We start from the raw sequence: 21,038 nt of genomic DNA on the forward strand, positions 1-21,038 counted from the left end.
TCTCATCAAATTTTGATGGAGTCTTCCACTCTTCAAAACCTCAGATAATTTTGATAATCAAATCTAAAACTGGAGATCATTTCTTTGGAAGGGGGATTTGTAAAAGTATCATTTAGTATTTATTTTCACTGTGATAGTGCCTCCCTTTTTAGCTCACATAAAGTGAGCTTTTCTCATCACTTGGTGTCCGTCATTGATGTAAAAAATCTTCTCCTCTGAAACTACTTAAACAATTGGAAATAAACTTGGTCACAATCATCTTTTGAGTATCTAGTTAAAAAAAGAATTGTGTCTGGTGATCTCACCTTCCAACCAACAAGGCCCACATGGCTAAAACATTATCTTGAAAACAGCTGTAGATAGAGAAAATCTGACAGGAAAGAAAAGTTTCAGATGTCAAGATCTGCCTACTGCAGAGATGCCAACCCCATTGTATGTCAATTAGGAGAAATAAAGTCGTGAAGCGACTTTCACACCTCGCAAAGCGAGGTGTCTTTATGGCTGGGGGTCTGGTGCCCTCTCAAGGACCCCAGAAGCTCTGGGGTAAATGAAGCAAAATCCTGCATTCTAGGCCTCTCCTGTCATAAAATTTCCACTTTTAATTAGTGTTTTTATATTTAGATTTATCTTGATCAACATGAAATATTACTCAAAGTGTGAAAAAGGTCTCTCCTGCAAGTTTGATGTAATTCACTGCATCTCAATAATGACTTGTGTGTATATTTGGATACTCAATCATAGCAACTTCAAGCCCCATAAGCAATAGTATATGTATACTCTTGCTTAGGGGCTTGAGGTTGCTTTGATCAAGTATCCAAATATACACACAAGTCATTATTGAGTGAGATGTAGTAAAAGACATCTGGAAATAAGATGCTTAATCAAAATTTCAGTTTTCCAGGATCCTACAAGATTTTTTTAGGGAGACCACTGCTATAATATCCTGCATACCAGTTACAGTGAAAAATGTAAAACCCCTTCTAACTCCTTTACAAATACAATGTAAAACCTTAATTTAAAAACTCACAAACTCATAGTTTAATGATGCTCATCCTTTATAAAAATCAATTCTGGTTTAAGAGAAAATGCACTTTATAAGATAGCTGCATATGTATGTACATGTATGTATGTTAACAAACAACATAGAAAAGTTGATTCATACAATGATTTGATTATTGCAAAATTAGTTCAACATTTATGATTATAGGCAGCACTTTTGCATTGTTTCAGAAGTTTTTGTGACGGTTCACAGTTGTACGTGTGTTCACCAGTGCTTGCCATATAAGTTTTGTTGGAAATCAAGGAACTCAAAGTCTTTGTGGTCATATTGGGTCTATACTTTGTTTTTTTAATGGTTACAAGACTAAATGTCCTTTCACATTCAACATTTGAATGAAAGATTACAAGTATTGGCAGCATGAATGAAGCAAGATTTCCATATTTTGATTTTCCTGTTGTTACATCTTTTATCTGACTTAAAAGATGCCACTGTACATCCAGTCTTTCTTCAGAAAGAATCTCCTCTGGAAGTTTATCTACTTGATATTCTATGAACTCCATTTCCAAGTCATCCTTTGAGTTCTTCTCAGCAAAAAAATTGGATAGTAACTTGAAGCGTTTAAGAAAAAAGTCTACAGAGGAAAATTCAAAGGCATCTCGCTTGCTCGTATCTGCTATGGTTGCATTCTTTAGAACTTCATCACCAAAGGGAAATTTCTTTGCCATATAAGAACATATTGACTCATAATAAACTCTGACAAAACTTTGCAAGGTCTACTATGTCTCCATATTTTGCAACAAAATCTCTGGCCTCTTTCCCGATAAATAAATTAGCATCATCTTTCTGATTTGTTCTATCTAAGAAATCAACAGACAAAACTGACTTGGCTGTACTCATAACTCCTGCTTTTACAAACCGGCACAATAGCTTTTCAAATAAACTCAACAAAACTTCATGAAGAGTGTGAATGCATGGTTTATCATTCTGAAGAAGCTTATTCGAAGTATCAAACAGACCAACATTTGCTAGCACAAAGAAGCAATACAGTTTCATGGTTTTGCTTCTTAACATATCATAAATTTCTTCAACTTTCTTAACCCTAGCTGATAGCTCCTTAGAAGAACTTTTGGAACTTTTAGAATTAATTGCTTTGCTGGATTGTTTGTCTTTGGCTACGGAGCCACCACTTGCAGTTGCTTTGTTTGACTGTTTGTCTTTGGCTACAGAGCCACCACTTGCAGATGCTTTGCTAGATTGTTTGTCTTTGGCTATGGAGCCACCACTTGCAGATACTTTGCTAGACTGTTTGTCGTTGGCTATGGAGCCACCACTTGCATTTGCTTTGCTAGACTGTTTTTCTTTACTGGTTGTTTTAGTTGCAGTTTTGGGCCTTTTTATACGACCACAAAAATTAAAAATTTGTTGGTCGTATAAATTGGTATCATGTTGTCGTCGTCAGCGTCTTCCGAAGACAGATAGTTTCCGGATAATAACTTTTGTATAAGTAAATAGGAATCAATAAAATTTTAACACAAGGTTTATAACCCCTAAAGGAAGGTTGGGATTGATTTTGGGGGTTATGGTCCCAACTGTTTAGGAATTAGGGGCCAAAAGAGGGCTCAAATAAGCATTTTTGTAGTTTCCAGACAGTAACTTGTGTTAAAGTGTATTAATCTCTCTGAAATTATATCACAAGTTTCCATACTACAAAGGGATGGTTAGGATTGACTTTGGGGGGTTATGGCTCAAACCATTTAGGAATTATGGGCAAATAAAGGGGAAAAACAAGGGTTTTTCCTGGTTAAAGGACAATTGAGACAATTTAAAAGCAGTGTAAGGGAGGTAATCCAAATCAATTTAAATAACAATGTTTGACTACCTCCCTTACACTGCTTGTAAATTATGTATTAAGAAATGATGATTGTCTGAGATACTGACCATAACTTGAGGGAAAGAATTAATTTTTGGAATAAGGGAAAGGGGGGAGGTGAAGAAAATTGGAGGGGGACAATTTTTCTCATTTCAAATTTCAGAAATTAAAAGAAAATTTCTTCAAATATTTTTTTCTGGGGGGTTAATATTCAACAGCATAGTGTATTGCACAAACGCAAAAAAACTGGGTAAATTTTTTTGTTGGGGGGGCGGGGGCGGGGGGGGGGTCAATTCGCATAGTGTATTGCACAAAAGCAAAAAATTGAATATAAATTCAAATCATATAACCAATTTGAAGTTCTTTGACTACAGTTATTCTGTGTCAGAAACCTATTATGTGTCAAAAATTTAATTACAATCCAAATTCAGACCTGTATCAAGCATGAATATTGTGTCCATTTTGGCCCCAACTTTTCAGGGTTGGACATCTGCGGTCGTATACAGCTGCGCTCAGCGAAGCAATTTATTATCTTTCTATATTTGTCTTGAAAAAAGTCTTGTAAAGGAGCCCATTGGTTTATAACTCGTTGAAGGCACACGCCCAAGGAGAGCCAACGAGTGGAAACATGTTTCAGGATACCCTGAACTTCCTTGTCGTGTAAACCCTGAAAGTCCTTTAGATCATGTTTTCTATTTGCGCTTTTGCCTAAATAAAAATAAATGTCGACAAGAAGATCATCCATAGACACTGGTAAACTTTTACCTCCCTTTTCAGCTGCTAGGTTTATAAGATGGTTTGCACACCCTGAAAAACAGTAAACAAATATTAAAATGCTTATTTGAGTGAGTAATATTGCATTTAGTTTTTCCTCTTTTATCATACATGTCTGAATATGAATTTTATATACTTTTTAAAAAGTCTCTACATGCCCCAGTTAGTATTTATTGACCTGAATGTCCATGGCATGCCCTTTTGCTAAACATCTGAAGAGCCTAGAGTCGAATAATGTATCATGTGTGAAGAAATTAATTCACTTAAATATCTTTGATGACATTTATCAGCTATCTGATATATTTTAGAATATCTAAACATGCTAAATGATTGAGCATACTTCTAGCGTACCTGATGAAGGTCAATCCAGAAAAGCGCGTTGTACGCAATAAACTAACTTCTGTAGTGAATTTACATCAATCTACTCTTTTGGACGTTTGATATGTGGGATGTATTTTGAACATTTCCCATATTCCGTCTTGTTTTAATATGTACATGTAGGCATTTTGTTTTATGACAGTACAATTTTATTTCATGATTATGGATATCTTACCAACAAAGTAAACATCTTCATTCTTTTTCTGGACATATGCAATCACACCCTTTTTACATCTACAATTTTGCCAAGATATGTTTCTTTTTTCAAATTCTGCATTTATTGCACTGAAATAAATATTTTTTTTATATAATATCTTGAAAATCAAAGATTAATCATTATTCAAGGATTAACTGTTATAAATTTTGCGTTAAAGTTAAATGTTGAAAAATATCAAGTCCGCTTTTTTTTAAATTTTAATGATGTACATAATGCTGCAAAACAAGAGAAAGAACTATAACTGTTATCCTGATCACTAAAGATATCCCCAGCCCCCGCCCCCTTTTTCATATTTCAATTTTCTCAAGTAACAGAAGTTAGAATGAATTAATATTTCAAAAACAAAAACACATGGTAAGCAACCTTTAGGTAAAGTTTCATTGAAATTCATTTAACAGTTTAGGAGGAGTTGTGCTTATCATATTGCCATATAATGATATATTGCAATATTAAACTAAGTAAATTTGATTATCTCCCCTTTAACATTTAGGACCTGGTTTATCTTCCTTTTAGCACATCCTCAGGTAGTGTACTACAACTGTGCAAAGTTTCATCAATATCCATCAAGCCGTTTAGAAGGCGATGTGCTTACTATACAATGTACATGGACAGACAGATAGACGGGGGGATTCCTATATACCCCAAAACTTTGTTTGCTGGGGTATAATAAACAATGCCCTTCATGTATGTATTATATATCTAAACTAAAAGATAACAAAAAACAAACAAAGGATATAAAAAGAAGTAAAACTTAATAATAGTGTGTATGATACATTTGTAATAATAATAATGTAATGTGTAAAGATTCCTCACCCTTTTGCATTGATATGATTCGCTTCATGATCATCCATGAGACAATATAATAATCAAATAAACTAAAACAAAAACAAAATTATAAAAACAAGGAAAACAAAAGGTTGCTTGTGTTGTCGTGCTAAGACTACCTGCACTTGTAATATTCAAATAATTGGCAAACAGGAAGTAGGTATTGGACAGACCCAAAAAGTGACTAAACATTACAACTCATCACTCTGAAGGTGCTGGAATTTTTCTGAGAAATCTAGATCTGTGACGGAAATATTTTTGGGCTGAACGAAATAACTAGTTGAAATTATAATTAAAATATCTGAATCACTCATTTATCATAGACTTTTTAGTTGTTGTGTGTATTTTGATATATATATATCATTTCATTGCTTGTTTGTGGCGATGGTCCATTTTCTTTGATTATCTTGGTCCTTCAATTTCTGTTATGTCTTCTTAAGATTTTGTGAAAATAAATGTAGCTTGTTAGGTAAAACTTTATGATGATACAACAAATCAAAGTTTACAGCCTGACAAAACTGAAAGTTTGAATGTCAATGACTTTACTATAAACTGCTTTATAAATTATACAATGTACTTACTGGAGTATATTTTCTCCAGAGGGAACATGGAGCTCTGGTATTGTCAAACTGTTTGTAAGAATTTTGCCGCCTTTGGAATCATTATAGCGAACAACAATTGGATATAACTTTTTGTGAGAAATATCATTTGAACCATCTGTCCCAACACTGAATGGATTGTTCTTCAAGATGGGGGTAATGTTTTGTTCATCATCATTTTTGGATAAAGAGTGTACTATTGCTGTTGTTTTTGTCCGTCCACATCCAATTTTTTGCAATATTGGAATCTGGAAATGTGTCTGAACATTTTTCCTGCATGGTCTGTCACTGACAGGGGAAGATTGTTTTGAATAAAAAATTTGGTGAATGTCACCTCAGATTTGATAACAGATGTATCACCTTCGAAGGGCAAATGAGCTTGTAATCTTCTGATTAGTGTGTGCCAACTTTGAAAGTTCCAAGTGTTTTTTTGGCTTTGACAGGCTTTTTTTTTTTTATTTTTTAAAGGATATATTTCATTACATTACATTGTGTAGATAAAATTGTTGACATTGATAGATAAGTTGCAGATCTATATTAGTTTGTGACAAATGAAAGAAAAAATATTGTTTGTTATTCTGTATAAACTTATTTTCTGAATGCTATATATATTTTTTTTTGATGAAGCAAACTCCTTTAAAAATTAAGCTTATCAATTGTATTTATCAATGTAAGAAATTGTTCTCGCACACATTTCTTTTTTGTACCACATCCTTGCAGATTTTATCCTAAAGACTTGGAGATTCTTATTCCAGTATGGTTTGTATATTGATTTTCCTTGCGCATTCCTGGAATGATCTGCTGTTGATTTTCACCTATTTTGGATTTCACTTCATCAGAAATATTTCAACAAAACAAGAATAGTCTTCATCACCTCCTGTCTGTCGGCTAATTTATTATCAGTATTTTGAATAAATTATTCAATCTTGCACCACATCATTTAAAAGTTTGTTTGGTAAGAATCTTGATCTCCGTTTAGATGGAAGTTTTTGTATATTGGAGTAAGAAGCACACTGTGTTTTATCTTGTTGGTCAGTTGATTCAAGTGAAAGGAACAGTAAGTGCCGAATGGTCAGGTATTTATCTAATTCGTTGGTAATATCAGACATAATTCTAATATCAAAGTCAGTGCACATATGAATGTTTTCATGGGTTGCTAATTTGAAGTCTACAACTGATTTAACCTGTTTTCAATATACATGTGAAATCTTGTTTTCATTTTCCATTTAGCATGCACAAATTACAATTGACTAGAAAATCTTTTAAAAAATCACCTTTTGCATTTGAACTATAATCAATCACCTCTCTTGGTATTACATCATCAACTCCTTCAATGAAATCGGAAATGTCTGAGTATCTCAGGCTGAAAATGAGTTGAAAGTATCTGGAGCTGAAATTTATTATTTTCACTTACATCATATGATGATTAACCATAACATTTGCATGAATAAACTTTAACATATATATTACTCCTATTAATATTGACGCAAAAGGTCGCTGAAAAACGGGTTCTGACAAATGACAAGATTTTTTAGGTCCATATAGTGGTATCAGTAGCAAAAATAAATTGTTTAAAGCTTAACCGTAAAGGCCATACCTACCCTCTGACTTTGTTGAAAGTTTTCCTTAACAATCAACATGATTGCTCAAGGTGAACTTTCTTCTGAGGATATTGAGTTTTACTATCCATGTTTTCAGCAAATATTTTAGAAAGGCTATGAAAGATGTTTGTGTTTGGTTCAGATAGCTAATTATTCTGGTGCAATGTGTAGTAAGGCAAACTATCATAATATGAAGAATAAAATATGTTAATAATATAAAAAATCACAAACTTTTTAAACAATTGTTTACTTTTTACAGGCAGTTGATGTTTAACCAGAGACAAGTTTTACTGGAACAATTAAAGTCTGAGACTGATCCTGCAGTGGCATTACATTTGTCTTCAGTTATTTTACTCCATACATATACACAGAATATTGTCCATATTCCTGGAAAATGTGTTCCTCAACTCATAGTGTTTCTTAAATCATACCTGGAGGCTGATAAATATGATCTACTACATGCACAGCAAGGTATCTATAACTCATTTTATTTCATGGCATGTTATAATGACTGTTTATAGTTGTGAATTATTGTGTGGCTTGACATTGTCCATCTGGAGCCACACATATGATCACTTCAGTCGTCTTGTGGCAGCATCTGTGTCAGACTTTGTTTATACACAACTCCTCGAAAACTAATTGACAGAGTTCAACCAAATTGCATAAATGAATTTTTCTACAGAGCACAAAGATTTGCACCTGGTATTTTGATTTTTTGATGTGAGTGAATTTTTGGGTTTCCAATACCAAAACATGGACTTGGTCATTCCTGGCCACAGTATATCAGTTTGTTAATCCCAACTCCTTCAGATTGAAGTTGTGTGTGAATTTTTACTGCTCTGTTTTAAATTATTTGAAGACATCAGCTGAAAGACATCTTCCTTAGAAATCTCACCCATGTATTTCTAGTCTGCAACATTTATTTTGCTGAAGCGGGACATTGTAGGCAATGTCAGAGCCTTTTTTTAATGCAAATACATATCAGAATATTACTTTCTTTTATTTTTTTACCTTAGAACAATTAAAAAGTTATTTTGAAAATTATAACTTTTTATCTCTACTTCCTTTAAATGCTTAATTATTTTATAACATTTAAATATCAACATTCACATAATGATACATACTGGGAAACAAGTAGCTTGAGAAACGATAAAAATGAATGAATCCAGGAGAAGGGGTATGGAAATGATAAAGTATAACACATTAATATTTCAATGGCTTATTAAGCAATAAAAAAATAAAATTCAATGTTTAATAAATTATTTTCAGTTAGTACTTCACCAAACATATTTTGGAAACTGTTCGATATAAAATATAAAGAAATGTCCCCTAAATACTTAGATTCAGCTGAAAAAAAAGTTTGTAGGCATTATGACCTGAGATTTTTGTCGAGCCTGCGACTTTTGTCGCAGAAAGCTCGACATAGGGATAGTGATCCGGCGGCGTTAGCTATCTTCTTAAAAGCTTCATATTTTAGAAGGTGGAAGACCTGGATGCTTCATACTTTGTATATGGATGCCTCATGTTACGAAGTTTCCGTCAGTCATATGTCCAATGTCCTTGACCTCATTTTCATGGTTCAGTGACTACTTGAAAAAAAAGTTAAGATTTTTTGTAATGTTAAATTCTCTCTTATTATAAGTAATAGGATAACTATATTTGGTATGTGCGTACCTTGCAAGGTCCTCATGCCTGTCATACAGTTTTCACTTGACCTCGACCTCATTTCATGGATCAGTGAACAAGGTTAAGTTTTGGTGGTCAAGTCCATATCTCAGATACTATAAGCAATAGGTCTAGTATATTTGGTGTATGGAATGACTGTAAGGTGTACATGTTCAACTGGCAGGTGTCATCTGACCTTGACCTCATTTTCATGGTTCAGTGGTTATAGTTAAGTTTTTTTGTTTTTGGTCCGTTTTTCTTATACTGTATGCAATAGGTCTACTATATTTGGTGTATGGAATGACTGTAAGGTGTACATGTTCAACTGGCAGGTGTCATCTGACCTTGACCTCATTTTCATGGTTCAGTGGTTATAGTTAAGTTTTTTTGTTTTTGGTCCGTTTTTCTTATACTGTATGCAATAGGTCTACTATATTTGGTGTATGGAATGATTGTAAGGTGTACATGTCCAACTGGCAGGTGTCATCTGACCTTGACCTCATTTTCATGGTTCAGTGGTTATAGTTAAGTTTTTGTGTTTTGGTCTGTTTTTCTTATACTGTATGCAATAGGTCTACTATATATGGTGTATGGAATGATTGTAAGGTGTACATGTCCAACTGGCAGGTGTCATCTGACCTTGACCTCATCTTCATGGTTCAGTGGTTATAGTTAAGTTTTTGTGTTTTGGTCTGTTTTTATACGCCCGTCAATTTTTGACGGGACGTATTATGTTATACAAATGTCCGGTGTCCGTCCGTCTGTCTGTCCGGCGTAAACATGTCGCACCGTAACTTGAGAATGACTTATCCAAATTTCATGAAACTTAATATAGTTGTTTCTTATGATGGTCAAACGATCTGTATACTTTTTGGTGAAAATAAGATTAAAACTTTTTGAGTTACGGGACTTAGTAACTAAAACAGGTGTGTGTTTTTTTTCACATGTCGCGCCGTATCTCAAAAACAATTTATGATTATTGCTTAAAACTTTACACACTTCTTAGTTATATTAATCTTAAGATCTGTATACTTTTTGGTGATGATTCAAAATTTTATTTTAGAGATATTGAGTATTTTGTTAAAAAAGGGGGAGGGGTTTTTCACATGTCGCGCCGTATCTCAAAAACAGTTTATGATTATTGCTTAAAACTTTACACACTTCTTAGTTATATTAATCTAAAGATCTGTATACTTTTTGGTTATGATTCAAAATTTTATTTTTGAGTTATTGATTTTTTTTTTTTTTTTAAAGGGGGGTTTTCACATGTCGCGCCATATCTCAAAAACGATTTATGATTATTGCTTAAAATTTTACACACTTCTTAGTTATATTAATCTAAATATCTGTATACTTTTTGGTTTTGATTCAAAATTTTATTTTAGAGATATTGAGTTTTTTGTAAAAAAAAAGGGGGGGGTTTTCGCATGTCACGCCGTATGTCAGAAACTATTTATGCTTATTGCATAAAAATTCACACACAAGACGACGGGCGTATCATGCGCTCATGGCGCAGCTGTTTATTCTTATACTGTATGCAATAGGTCTACTATATTTGGTGTATGGAATGATTGTAAGGTGTACATGTCTAGCTGGCAGGTGTCATCTCACCTCGACCTCATTTTCATGGTTCAATGGTCAAAGTTAAGTTTTTGAGTTTTGGTCTTTTTTTCTAATACTATATGCAAAAGTTCAACTATATTTGGTGTAGGGAAATATTTTATGATCTATATGTCAGTCACGCAGGTTTTATTTGACCTTGACCTCATTTTCAAGGTTCATTGCTCAGTGTTAAGTTTTTTGTGTTTTGGTCTGTTTTTCTTAAACTATAAGCAATAGGTCAACTATATTTGTTGTATGGAAGAATTGTTAGCTGTACATGCCTGCCTAGCATGGTTTATCTGACCTTGACCTCATTTTCATGGTTCATTGGTCAATGTTTAGTTTACTTGGTTAATGTTAAGTTTATGTGACAGTTGCAATAAAGCTTTATATTTAGGACTATCAACATAATATCAATGATTAGTAAAGAAGGCGAGACATTTCAGCGTGTGCACTCTTGTCTTCTTCAATGCAGGTCATGTCATGACCTGCATTTTCATTTTCATAGGTTGACAGGTATGTGAGTCAGAGGTGTAAACTTTTAGGGTTCAGTCTGTGGTTAATGTTTTTTTTTAAACAACAATAACTTTTTCAAAGCTTACTGGAATTTTATGAAATTTGGATTGAAGCTTTTTTATGAAAAAAAACTCACCAAAGATACCAGGCTTATTATACCCCACGCAACGAAGTTGGGGAGGGTATAATGTTTTTGTCCGTCCGTCCGTCCGTCCGTCAGTCCTGTTTCTTGTCATCGCAACTCCTCTGAAACCACACAACAGAATTTCATGAAACCTTTTTAGATAATAAGGACATACTATGTAGTTGTGCATATCGACAGGAAATTACGATTCAATTTTTTTTCTAGGAGTTACGCCCCTTTGAACTTATTTGCTTCAATGTACTTCTGCAAAAGTTTGTCATCGCAACTCCTCTGAAACCACACAACAGAATTTCATGAAACTTTGTAGATAATAAGGACATACTATGTAGTTGTGCATATCGACAGGAAATTATGATTCAATTTTTTTTCTAGCAATTACGCCCCTTTGAACTTATTTGCTTCAATGTACTACTGCAACAGTTTGTCATCGCAACTCCTCTGAAACCACACAACAGAATTTCATGAAATCGTTTTAGATAATAAGGACATACTATTTAGATGTGCATATTGACAGGAAATTACGATTCAATTCTATTTCTAGGAGTTACGCTCCTTTGAACTTATTTGCATCAATGTACTTCTGACAGGATATTATGATTCAATTTTTTTTTCTTATACAATTTTATTTTTCTTACACTTATTTTATTTCTCCAATGACAATGTGGGGACGTGGGCTATGTGAGCACGCTCACTAAGGTTCTTTAATATTTTGTATGCCAGACACACATCTCATCTACAAAAAAAATTAAAAGGCTTATAAAGTACAAAGTTGAAGAGCATTGAGGACCCAAAATTTCAAAAGGTTTTACCAAATACAGCTAAGTTAATCCATTCCTTGGGTAAAAAATCCTTAGTATTTTGTACAATTCAAAGTTTTGTACACAGTAACTGTGACTTGACTAAGTGTTACTCTCCACTTAAGTTTAAACTATATTTATTCAGATAAATCATCACAAAACGATATGATACAATTGAAATAAATATTTAGAATTCAGAAACAAGCAAATTTGCTTTGCAAATCTGTCTCTCCACTTTTTGCAGTTTATTCAAAATTCTCATCCAATTGCAATTTGTTTTATCTTATACATGCTGCTATTGTAAAGAGTCATTTGAAAGGTGACAGTTAGATTTTTAACTGGATTTTCGAAAGTAAAATCGTTATTGATTTGGGGATGTACGGCGGGCTGCTGCCAAACAGTGTCCGTTTATTAACATGAAAACACTTTGACGAAATCTTTTCAAATTTAGATATGTTGTTTCCTGTGACTAGATGAAGGTCAAGTTCAATTTTCACGATTTTAGCTGTTCTCTTTGTTGAGTCGTAGACCTTTCATTAGCAAAAGTGAATTTTATTATATGATTTGAGTTATTTCCCTTTGAACAGAAATGGTGTAATTAATAAGTATTTCATCAAAAATTGAATTCTTGGGGTTCTTTGATATGCTGATTCTAACAATGTACTGAGATTTTGGATATTGGACCATAATAAGTAAATGTCCAATTTCAAATTTTTCAGTTCTTTGACCACATTCATTGTGTGTCACAAATCTATGCTGTGTCAAATATTCAATCACAATCCAAATTCATAGCTGTTTTGAGCTTAAATGTTGTGTCCATACTTGCTCAACTGTTCATGGTTCGACCCCTGCAGGAAAATCCTGTTTGCTGTCACTCTGACAGCCTCTTGTTTTTAATTGCTATAAAAATGTCCAAACTAAGCTTTTATACTACTTTTTCTTTTAAAAAATCTTCTATTTTCATAATAATCGGACATCAGTTTAACTTAAAACATGTTATATTCAGTAAATATTTGTGAAATCACAATATGTTGTTTGTAAGTTTCCATGAGAGATGATCTAAAATGATTGATCTTTTGAAATATTGATCTTACCTCCCTTTAAAACGTATTCAAACTTAAAAGTATTTCCACCAAAGTATTTTAGATGTTCATTTAAAGAAAGCTTTGTAGTATGCATAGAAACACCATTTTCGAAGAAATAATTAAAAAATTTAAATTTGGACATTTTTTTTTAGCAATTCAAGAATTATTACCTCTCACCTTTCAAATGACTCTGTACAAAAACAATATGTATAGACATTTTTAGTATCATTTTCATAAAATAACAATGAAGTCTTATAAGATTGTAATTATACTTTATTTTATCACCTTGCACTTTGATCACTTGGCTGTGGTTTTCTACAGCAGTTGGTTAACATTTCTGACCAGTTGAACAGTTTGATTTGATAAATCAAATTGAAATTGGGTGAGAATTTTGAATGAACTGCAAAAGGTGGAGAGCAACACTTGGAGTCAAGTCACAATAATTTATAAATAGAGACAGTATCCATGGCAAAATTTTAAAAATATTTTTTGAAACTTAGGGATAAGTTTTTTTTTACAATTAACATTTAGATTCAATCTTAGGTAAAAAGTTTATCAGACATCAATAACTTTGTCAAACCTTCATGGAATTTTTATCCAGAGCAAAATGTTGAATTTTTTTTTTCTTCATTTTTTTATATTTTACTGATAAGTGGTCTTAGTTTAAGTCTCGCCTGCAACTTTCGTCACAGTATGCGAGACTAAAGAATCACTATCTGGCAGTGGCGGTGGCGTAAACTATTTGTATAAAGCTTTATAGTTCAGAAGACCTGGATGATTCATATCTTGAATGCAGATACCTTATGTTACGGCAGTTTCTGTCTGTCATATGTCCATTGTCCTTGACCTCATTTTCATGATTCAGTGACTGCCTGAAAAAAAATTATAGTTTTTTGTTATGTGAGTTTCTCACTTATTATGAGTAATAGGATAACTGTATTTGGCATATGGGTTCCTTGCAACATTTAAATGTCTGCCAGACAGGGTTCACCTGACCTCAACCTCATTTCATGGATCAGTGATCAAGGTTAAAGTTACCTGATTAGGTCCGTTTCTCAAATACTATAAACAGTAGGTCAACTATATTTGGTGTATGAATGTTTGTAATGGGTACATGACTGTCTGGAAGGTATCATCTGACCTTGACCTCATTTTCATGGTTCATTGATCAATGTTAAGTTTTTGTGTTTTGTCTTATAGTAATAGGTCAGCTATATTTGGTGTATGGAATAACTGTAAGATGTACATAAAATTGAGAATGGAAATGGGGAATATGTCAAAGAGACAACAACCCGACCAAAGAGCAGACAACAGCCGAAGGCCACCAATGGGTCTTCAACGCAGCGAGAAAATCATGTCTGTCTGGCAGGTATAATCTGACCTTGACGCCATTTCATGGTTCATTGGTCTATGTTAAGTTTTTGTTTTTTGGTCTTTTTCAATTACCATAAGCAATAGGTCAACTATATTTGGTGTTTTAAAAAATTGTAAGGTGTATATGTCTGTCTGACAGAATTTATCTGACCTTGACCTCAATCTCATAGATCTTCAAAAATGTTAAGTTTATGTGATACTTTTGGTAAAACCTTTATCTTTAAGACTTTCAACATAAAATCAATGGTCAGTAAAGCAGGCGAGACATTTCAGCGTGTGCACTCTTGTTGTTTTGCATATGTGAGACATGGTGATAACAATCCAGCTGCGGCAGCAACTGCATAAACTAGTTGTATAAAGCTTTATATTTCAAAAGGTAGAAGACCTGGATGCTTTATACCTTATATGCAGATGCCTTATAAAATGAAATTTCCGTCTCATATGACCATTGTCCTTGACCTCATTTTTGTCAAGCCAGCGAAATTTATGTTTAAGAGTTATGCCACTTCACAAATGGGAAAATAGCTGAATTTTTCGTTTCTGTTCTCTTAAGTTAGCATCAACCAAATGTTATGAAACTTATACACAATGCTTATTACTACAAAATACAGATCAAGTTTGAATTTTGGTGGTGTCACTTTTACTGTTCTAGAGTTATGCCTTTTTACAAAGGGAAAAATAGCTGAATTTTTCGTTTCCATTCTCTAACTTAAGTTTGCCTCAACCATATGTTATGAAACTTATACCACAAAACTCAGATCAAGTACAAATTTGAGTAGAGTCACTTTTTCCGTTCTTCAGTTATGTCCCTTTATAACTTTATATGATATGCAAGTGGGGGCATCATCTGTGTCCCATGGACACATTCCCCATTTATTTTGTGTAATATCTCGTCTCACTATTTTTAATATGTACCATCTTTGATAAGTTAGTATTTCTGTACTTGTAATCTGAACAACAAATTTATCAATTTTGTAAAAAATATTTACTTCTGTACTAACAACAAAATTATTATATTTAAATTTACCTGTGTACGTTGTTTTATTTAACACCATTTTGTCCCAGGTTAGAGTTGTCTTTTTGACACTGTTCGTACATCTTTTTTATCACAACCTGTAACGTCTATGTAGGCACCTACATTTTAATATTGTATTTATATTGTTTCATAGATCAAACTCATTTGTTCAGTGTATGTTTACTTGTTTTTGTTTAAATGTATTTTTGATCAAGTTAAGCCATTACAATTGATATTTTATAGAATGTCTTTTTATGTTGTAATGTTACACTACTGTCTCAGGTTAGGGTAAAGGTTTGCGCCTGTTGAAACATTTAAACCCACTGCATTTTTATGCACCTGTCCTAAGACAGGAGCCTGTTGTTCAGTGGTTGTCGTTTGTTGGTGTGGTTAATAGGTGTTTCTCATTTCTCGTTTTTGTATCGCCTTGACGGAGTCAAAAAGCAAGACATAGGTATGCTGTTTCCGGCGGCGGCGTCAACAATGTATTAGTTTGTGATTAGGTGAACCACTAGTGGTTGGTCAATGATATTTTGTATGCAATTGTATTAGCACTGGCACATCTCATTACCATGGAGATTATTTGGCCCTGCCCCCTCAGTCATTGTCTATTGACTTAGTTTACATGTATTAGTTTGTGATTAGTCAGTTTATGGGGAACCACTAGTGGTAGGTCAATGATATTTGGTATGCAGTTATATAAGCATTGGCATATCTCATTTCCATGGAGAATATTTGGTCCCGCCCCGGCAGTCATGGACTATTGACTTTGAAACTTTTGCTTAGTTGACATGTATTAGTTTGTGATTAGGTCAGTTCAAGGGGAACCATTAGTGGTAGGCCAATGTTAATTGGTATGCAATTGTATAAGCATTAGCACATCTCATTTCCATGGCGAAGTCGAAGGGGACTTTAAGGTTTGCACTCCGTCCGTCTGTCTGTCCATTCATCAGTCCAGCAAATCAGTTTTCCACACTTTTTTTCTTCATTCTTGAAGATATTAATTTGATATTTTAGTGTATTGTTTTATCATGACAAGTTACAGATCAAGTTCAGATTTTGTTTCGGTCTGACGATTTTGTGCAGAGTTATGTCCTTGAACTTGGAAAATTAACTCAAATAATCAGTTTCCGCACTTTTTTTTTGTCATGCTTGCAGATATTGATTTGATGATTGGTATATAGTTTTATCATGACATATTACAGATCAAGTTCGAATTTTGGTCAGGTCTAATGATTTTGTGCAGAGTTATGGTCCTTGGACTTGGAAAATTCACTCAAATAATCAGTTTTTCTCACTTTTTTTCGTCTTCCTCACTTTTTTTCGTCATGCTTGAAGATATTGATTTGATAATTGGTAAATAGTTTTATTATGACAAGTTACAGATCAAGTTCGAATTTTGTTCGGGCCTGATGATTTTGTGCAGAGTTATGGTCCTTGGACTTAGAAAATTCCCTCAAATAATCAATGTGGAAATAATCAATTTTCCACATTTTTTTCGTCATGCTTGAAGATATTGACTTGATATTTGTTATATAGTTTACACCATGACAAGTTAAAGATCAAGTTAGCATTTTGTTCCACTACAATGAATTTTTAACCGGTAGGGGACTATGTATTGCCAGGCAATACTCACAGAATGCTTGTTAATTATACAATTATTATGATATATTAAAAATAGACATAGGGGAAAAACAGTTTTCTTTTTTCTTTTAAAAAGTTTAAATTTAGCAGAGACATATGCCCTTTTTAAAGCTTTTCTCATCACTTGGCATCCGTCATCGTCATCATTAACTTTTTACATTTTGAACTTCTTCTAGAGAACCACTGAATGGAATGAAACCAAACATGGCATGAATGTTCCTTATGAGGTGCTGACCAAGTGATGTAACTTTGTAGGAGATCAATTGCAATCATCTAACATGGCCGCCAGCGGGGGACTTCATTAAACATAGGACCCTATGGGAAATACATACAAATGTCTTCTTTTAGAGAACCACTGAATGGAATGAAACTAAACATGGCATGAATGTTCCTAATGAGGTGCTAGCCAAGTGTTGTTACTTTGTAGCCAATCAATCATCCAGGATGGTGTCAGCAGGGAACTTAGTTTATCAAAGGACCCAAGTGAAATACATACAAAAGTCTTCTTTTGAAGAACCACTGAATAGAATGAAACCAAACATGGCATGAATGTTCCTTTTGAGGTGCTGACCAAGTGTTGTTACTTTGTAGCAAATCCATCAACCAAGATGGCTGCCAACAGGGGACTTAGCTTAACAAAAGCTACAATGGGAAATATATATAAATGCCTTCTTCTAGAAAACTGCTTAATGGATTGAAACCAAACATGATATGAATGTTTCTTTTGAGATGCTGACCAAGTGTTGTTACTTTGTAGCTGATTTGTCATTGTCCTTATAAACTCATTTTCTACAATTTCAATGAATTTATTGGTAATTTCTGTAAACTTTACAAAAGTTTTCTGCTTTTGATTAAATTACGGGGCCAATATTAAACCAAATTTGGTCTCAATCATTATTAGGGTATATGTTATGATTTTAATCTACTATTACATGATTTCCAAAACCAAAGTAGAATCAGGTGAGCGACACAGGCTCTTGGGAGCCTCTAGTTTTTTTGTTTTTTTTCAAACAGAATATACAACGTAGTGTTAAGGCACATATCTTTGGAAATGGAAAATGAAATTGTCAATTGGTAAGGCTTGGTAAAATGACTATTGTACATATGATGAGGTGAATGTTTAGACAGCTTTTTCATGATTTAATTTCCTCTTAAATATACATCCAGTGACAATGTTGACACCCAGAATCCAGTAGTGCTGGCACTGTTCAACTTGTTTTATTTTACCTAGGTTGAAAGACATATGTTGGGTACAATTCAGCTCACATGAAAGTCTTCTTCAATGGAAAAAATATGCCAATATTAGACAAATTTGGACTGAATCATTACTGGGACATAATATGTTGTTAGTATACTATTCCCAGATTATTACAACAGTTTTAGTTGCAAAATTGCAGTGTCAAAAACTCAAATACCATTAATTCAGTTGAATGCAATGTATCATCAGAAATTGTCTTTTATTGTAAAGAGTTTAATAATTGCACTATTGTACTGTACTTTTAAAACTATCAAACTTCTCATATGCAATCTGTACCCTTTAACAAATTGTCAGTCCTGCTACTTGCACAACTTTTTTAATTTGCCTTTTTAGATTTAATAATGAAGATAATGAAAGTCCAAGGAAATGAAGAAAAGAAAGAGGAGTTTTTATCCTTGGAGTCAGAAGCTAAATTACAGATGGATGAAATAAAAAAAGTTGTTGTTATGGGAAAGAAAGCTACAGTGCAAATGACAGAGAACTAAATATTCAATACACTCAAATTAGAATTATTGGTATAAATGAAATTGATTCAAAACAGATATAAAATTAATGTTCAATACAAATATCTTTTGTACATATTTGGTGTCAACAGGCTTTTAAAGAGTGGCCATGATTATAGTACGTGATTTGTAATGTCCTGTCTGCTCTGGATAAATAAAAATTTGGTTTTTTGTTAAATATTTATGTGCTAGAATTTTGTTGAAAATTGAAATATTGGAGGTATAATATGAAATTCCTGTATTAAATTACTATTGAAATAAATTGATTCCTTGTGTTAAAATTGATTTTTTAATTCACATTCACCATGTATTGGAAAAGGTTGGCAAAGATAAAGATCTTTTTGTCGTTAAACCAGTGTTTAAAGCAGGTCAGCCCATTTCCTGATCTAAATTTACGCTATTTTTACTATTAGATTAAGACGTGCTGATGAGTCTAATAGTAATCGTCTAAGTCAAAATATAACTGCAAAACATTTCATATGAGTTAAACTAGACATTTCATTTATGATGCTGGTCAGTTATTTTGTCGCCTACGTTAAGAATCTATAAGAATTTAACCAAATTCAATATTGATATCTAGTAAGCTTAAATCATTTTCAGATCAAATCTAGTCATTTTGGCTTTTGCTTTAGTTTTTTGTAAATTTGCATTTTAATAAGTATTGGTCCATGTTGGAAAATTCAGAGTTTCTCCATCTTATTAAAATGATTTATCCTTTTGAGATCACCTGGCCCGAAGGGCCAGGTGAGCTTTTCTCATCACTTGGCGTCCGTTGTCCGGCGTCGTCTGTCGTCGTGAGCGTTAACTTTTTACATTTTGAACTTCTTCTAGAGAACCACTGAATGGAATGAAACCAAACATGGCATAAATGTTCCTTATGAGGTGCTGACCAAGTGTTGTTACTTTGTAGCGGATCCATCATCCAAGATGGCCGCCAGCGGGGGACTTAGTTTAACATGGGACCCTATGGGAAATACATACAAATGTCTTCTTTTAGAGAACCACTGAATGGAATGAAACCAAACATGGTATGAATGTTTCTTATGAGGTGCTGACCGAGTGTTGTTACTTTGAAGCCGATCCATAAACCAAGATGGCCGCCAGCGGGGGACTTAGTTTAACATAGGACCCTATGGGAAATACATACAAATGTCTTCTTTTAGAGAACCACTGAATGGAATGAAACCAAACATGGCATGAATGTTTCTTATGAGGTGCTGACCGAGTGTTGTTACTTTGAAGCCGATCCATAATCCAAGATGGCCGCCTACAGGGGACTTTGTTAACATGGGACCCTATGAGAAATACATACAAATGTCTTCTTTTAGAGAACCACTGAATGGAATGATACCAAACATGGCATGAATGTTCCTTATGAGGTGCTGACCGAGTATTGTTACTTTGAAGCCGATCCATAATCCAAGATGGCCGCCAGCGGGGGACTTAGTTTAACATGGGACCCTATGGGAAATACATACAAACGTCTTCTTTTAGAGAACCACTGAATGGAATGAAACCAAACATGGCAAGAATGTTCCTTATGAGGTGCTGACCAAGTGTTGTTACTTTGAAACTGATCCATCATCCAAGATGGCAGCCAGCGGGGGACTTAGTTTAACATGGGACCCTATGAGAAATACATACAAATGTCTTCTTTTAGAGAACCACTGAATGCAATGAAACCAAACATGGCATGAATGTTCCTTATGAGGTGCTGACCAAGTGTTGTTACTATGTAGCCGATCCATAATCTAAGATGGCCGCCAGCATAGGACTTAGTTTAAAATAGGACCCTATGAGAAATACGTACAAATGTTTTCTTTTAGAGAACCATTGAATGGAATGAAACCAAACATGGCATGCATGTTCCTTTTGAGGTGCTGACCAAGTGTTGTTACTTTGAAGCTGATCCTTCATCCATGATGGCTGCCAGATGGGGACAATGTTTAACATGGGACCCTATGGACAATACATACAAATGTCTTCTTTTAGAGAACCACATACTGAATGGATTGAAACCAAACATGGCATGAATGTTCCTTATGAGGTGCTGACTAAGTTTTGTTACTTTGAAGCTGATCCTTCATCCATGATGGCCGCCAATGGGGGGACTTCCTTTAACATAAGACCCTATGGGAAATACATACAAATGCTTCTTCTAGAGGTGCAC

At 33.8% G+C, this 21,038-nt stretch overlaps 1 protein-coding gene across 1 annotated transcript in view; it reads left to right on the forward strand.

Moving 5' to 3' along the window:
• The window catches only part of LOC127724653 (E3 UFM1-protein ligase 1-like), a 244,588-nt gene extending 225,439 nt beyond the window's left edge, over window positions 1-19,149 (forward strand). Inside the window, exons 16-17 of the mRNA XM_052231683.1 lie at window positions 7,524-7,735; window positions 18,699-19,149. Of these exons, the coding sequence (XP_052087643.1) occupies window positions 7,524-7,735; window positions 18,699-18,850 (364 nt within the window). The 3' untranslated portion in view covers window positions 18,851-19,149. The remainder of the gene's footprint in view (window positions 1-7,523; window positions 7,736-18,698) is intronic.
• The last annotated feature ends 1,889 nt before the right edge of the window (window positions 19,150-21,038 follow it).

The sequence above is a fragment of the Mytilus californianus genome, unplaced genomic scaffold (genome assembly GCF_021869535.1).
Source record: "Mytilus californianus isolate M0D057914Y unplaced genomic scaffold, xbMytCali1.0.p SCAF_14, whole genome shotgun sequence".
In the NCBI taxonomy this organism is placed as follows: Eukaryota; Metazoa; Mollusca; class Bivalvia; order Mytilida; family Mytilidae; genus Mytilus; species Mytilus californianus.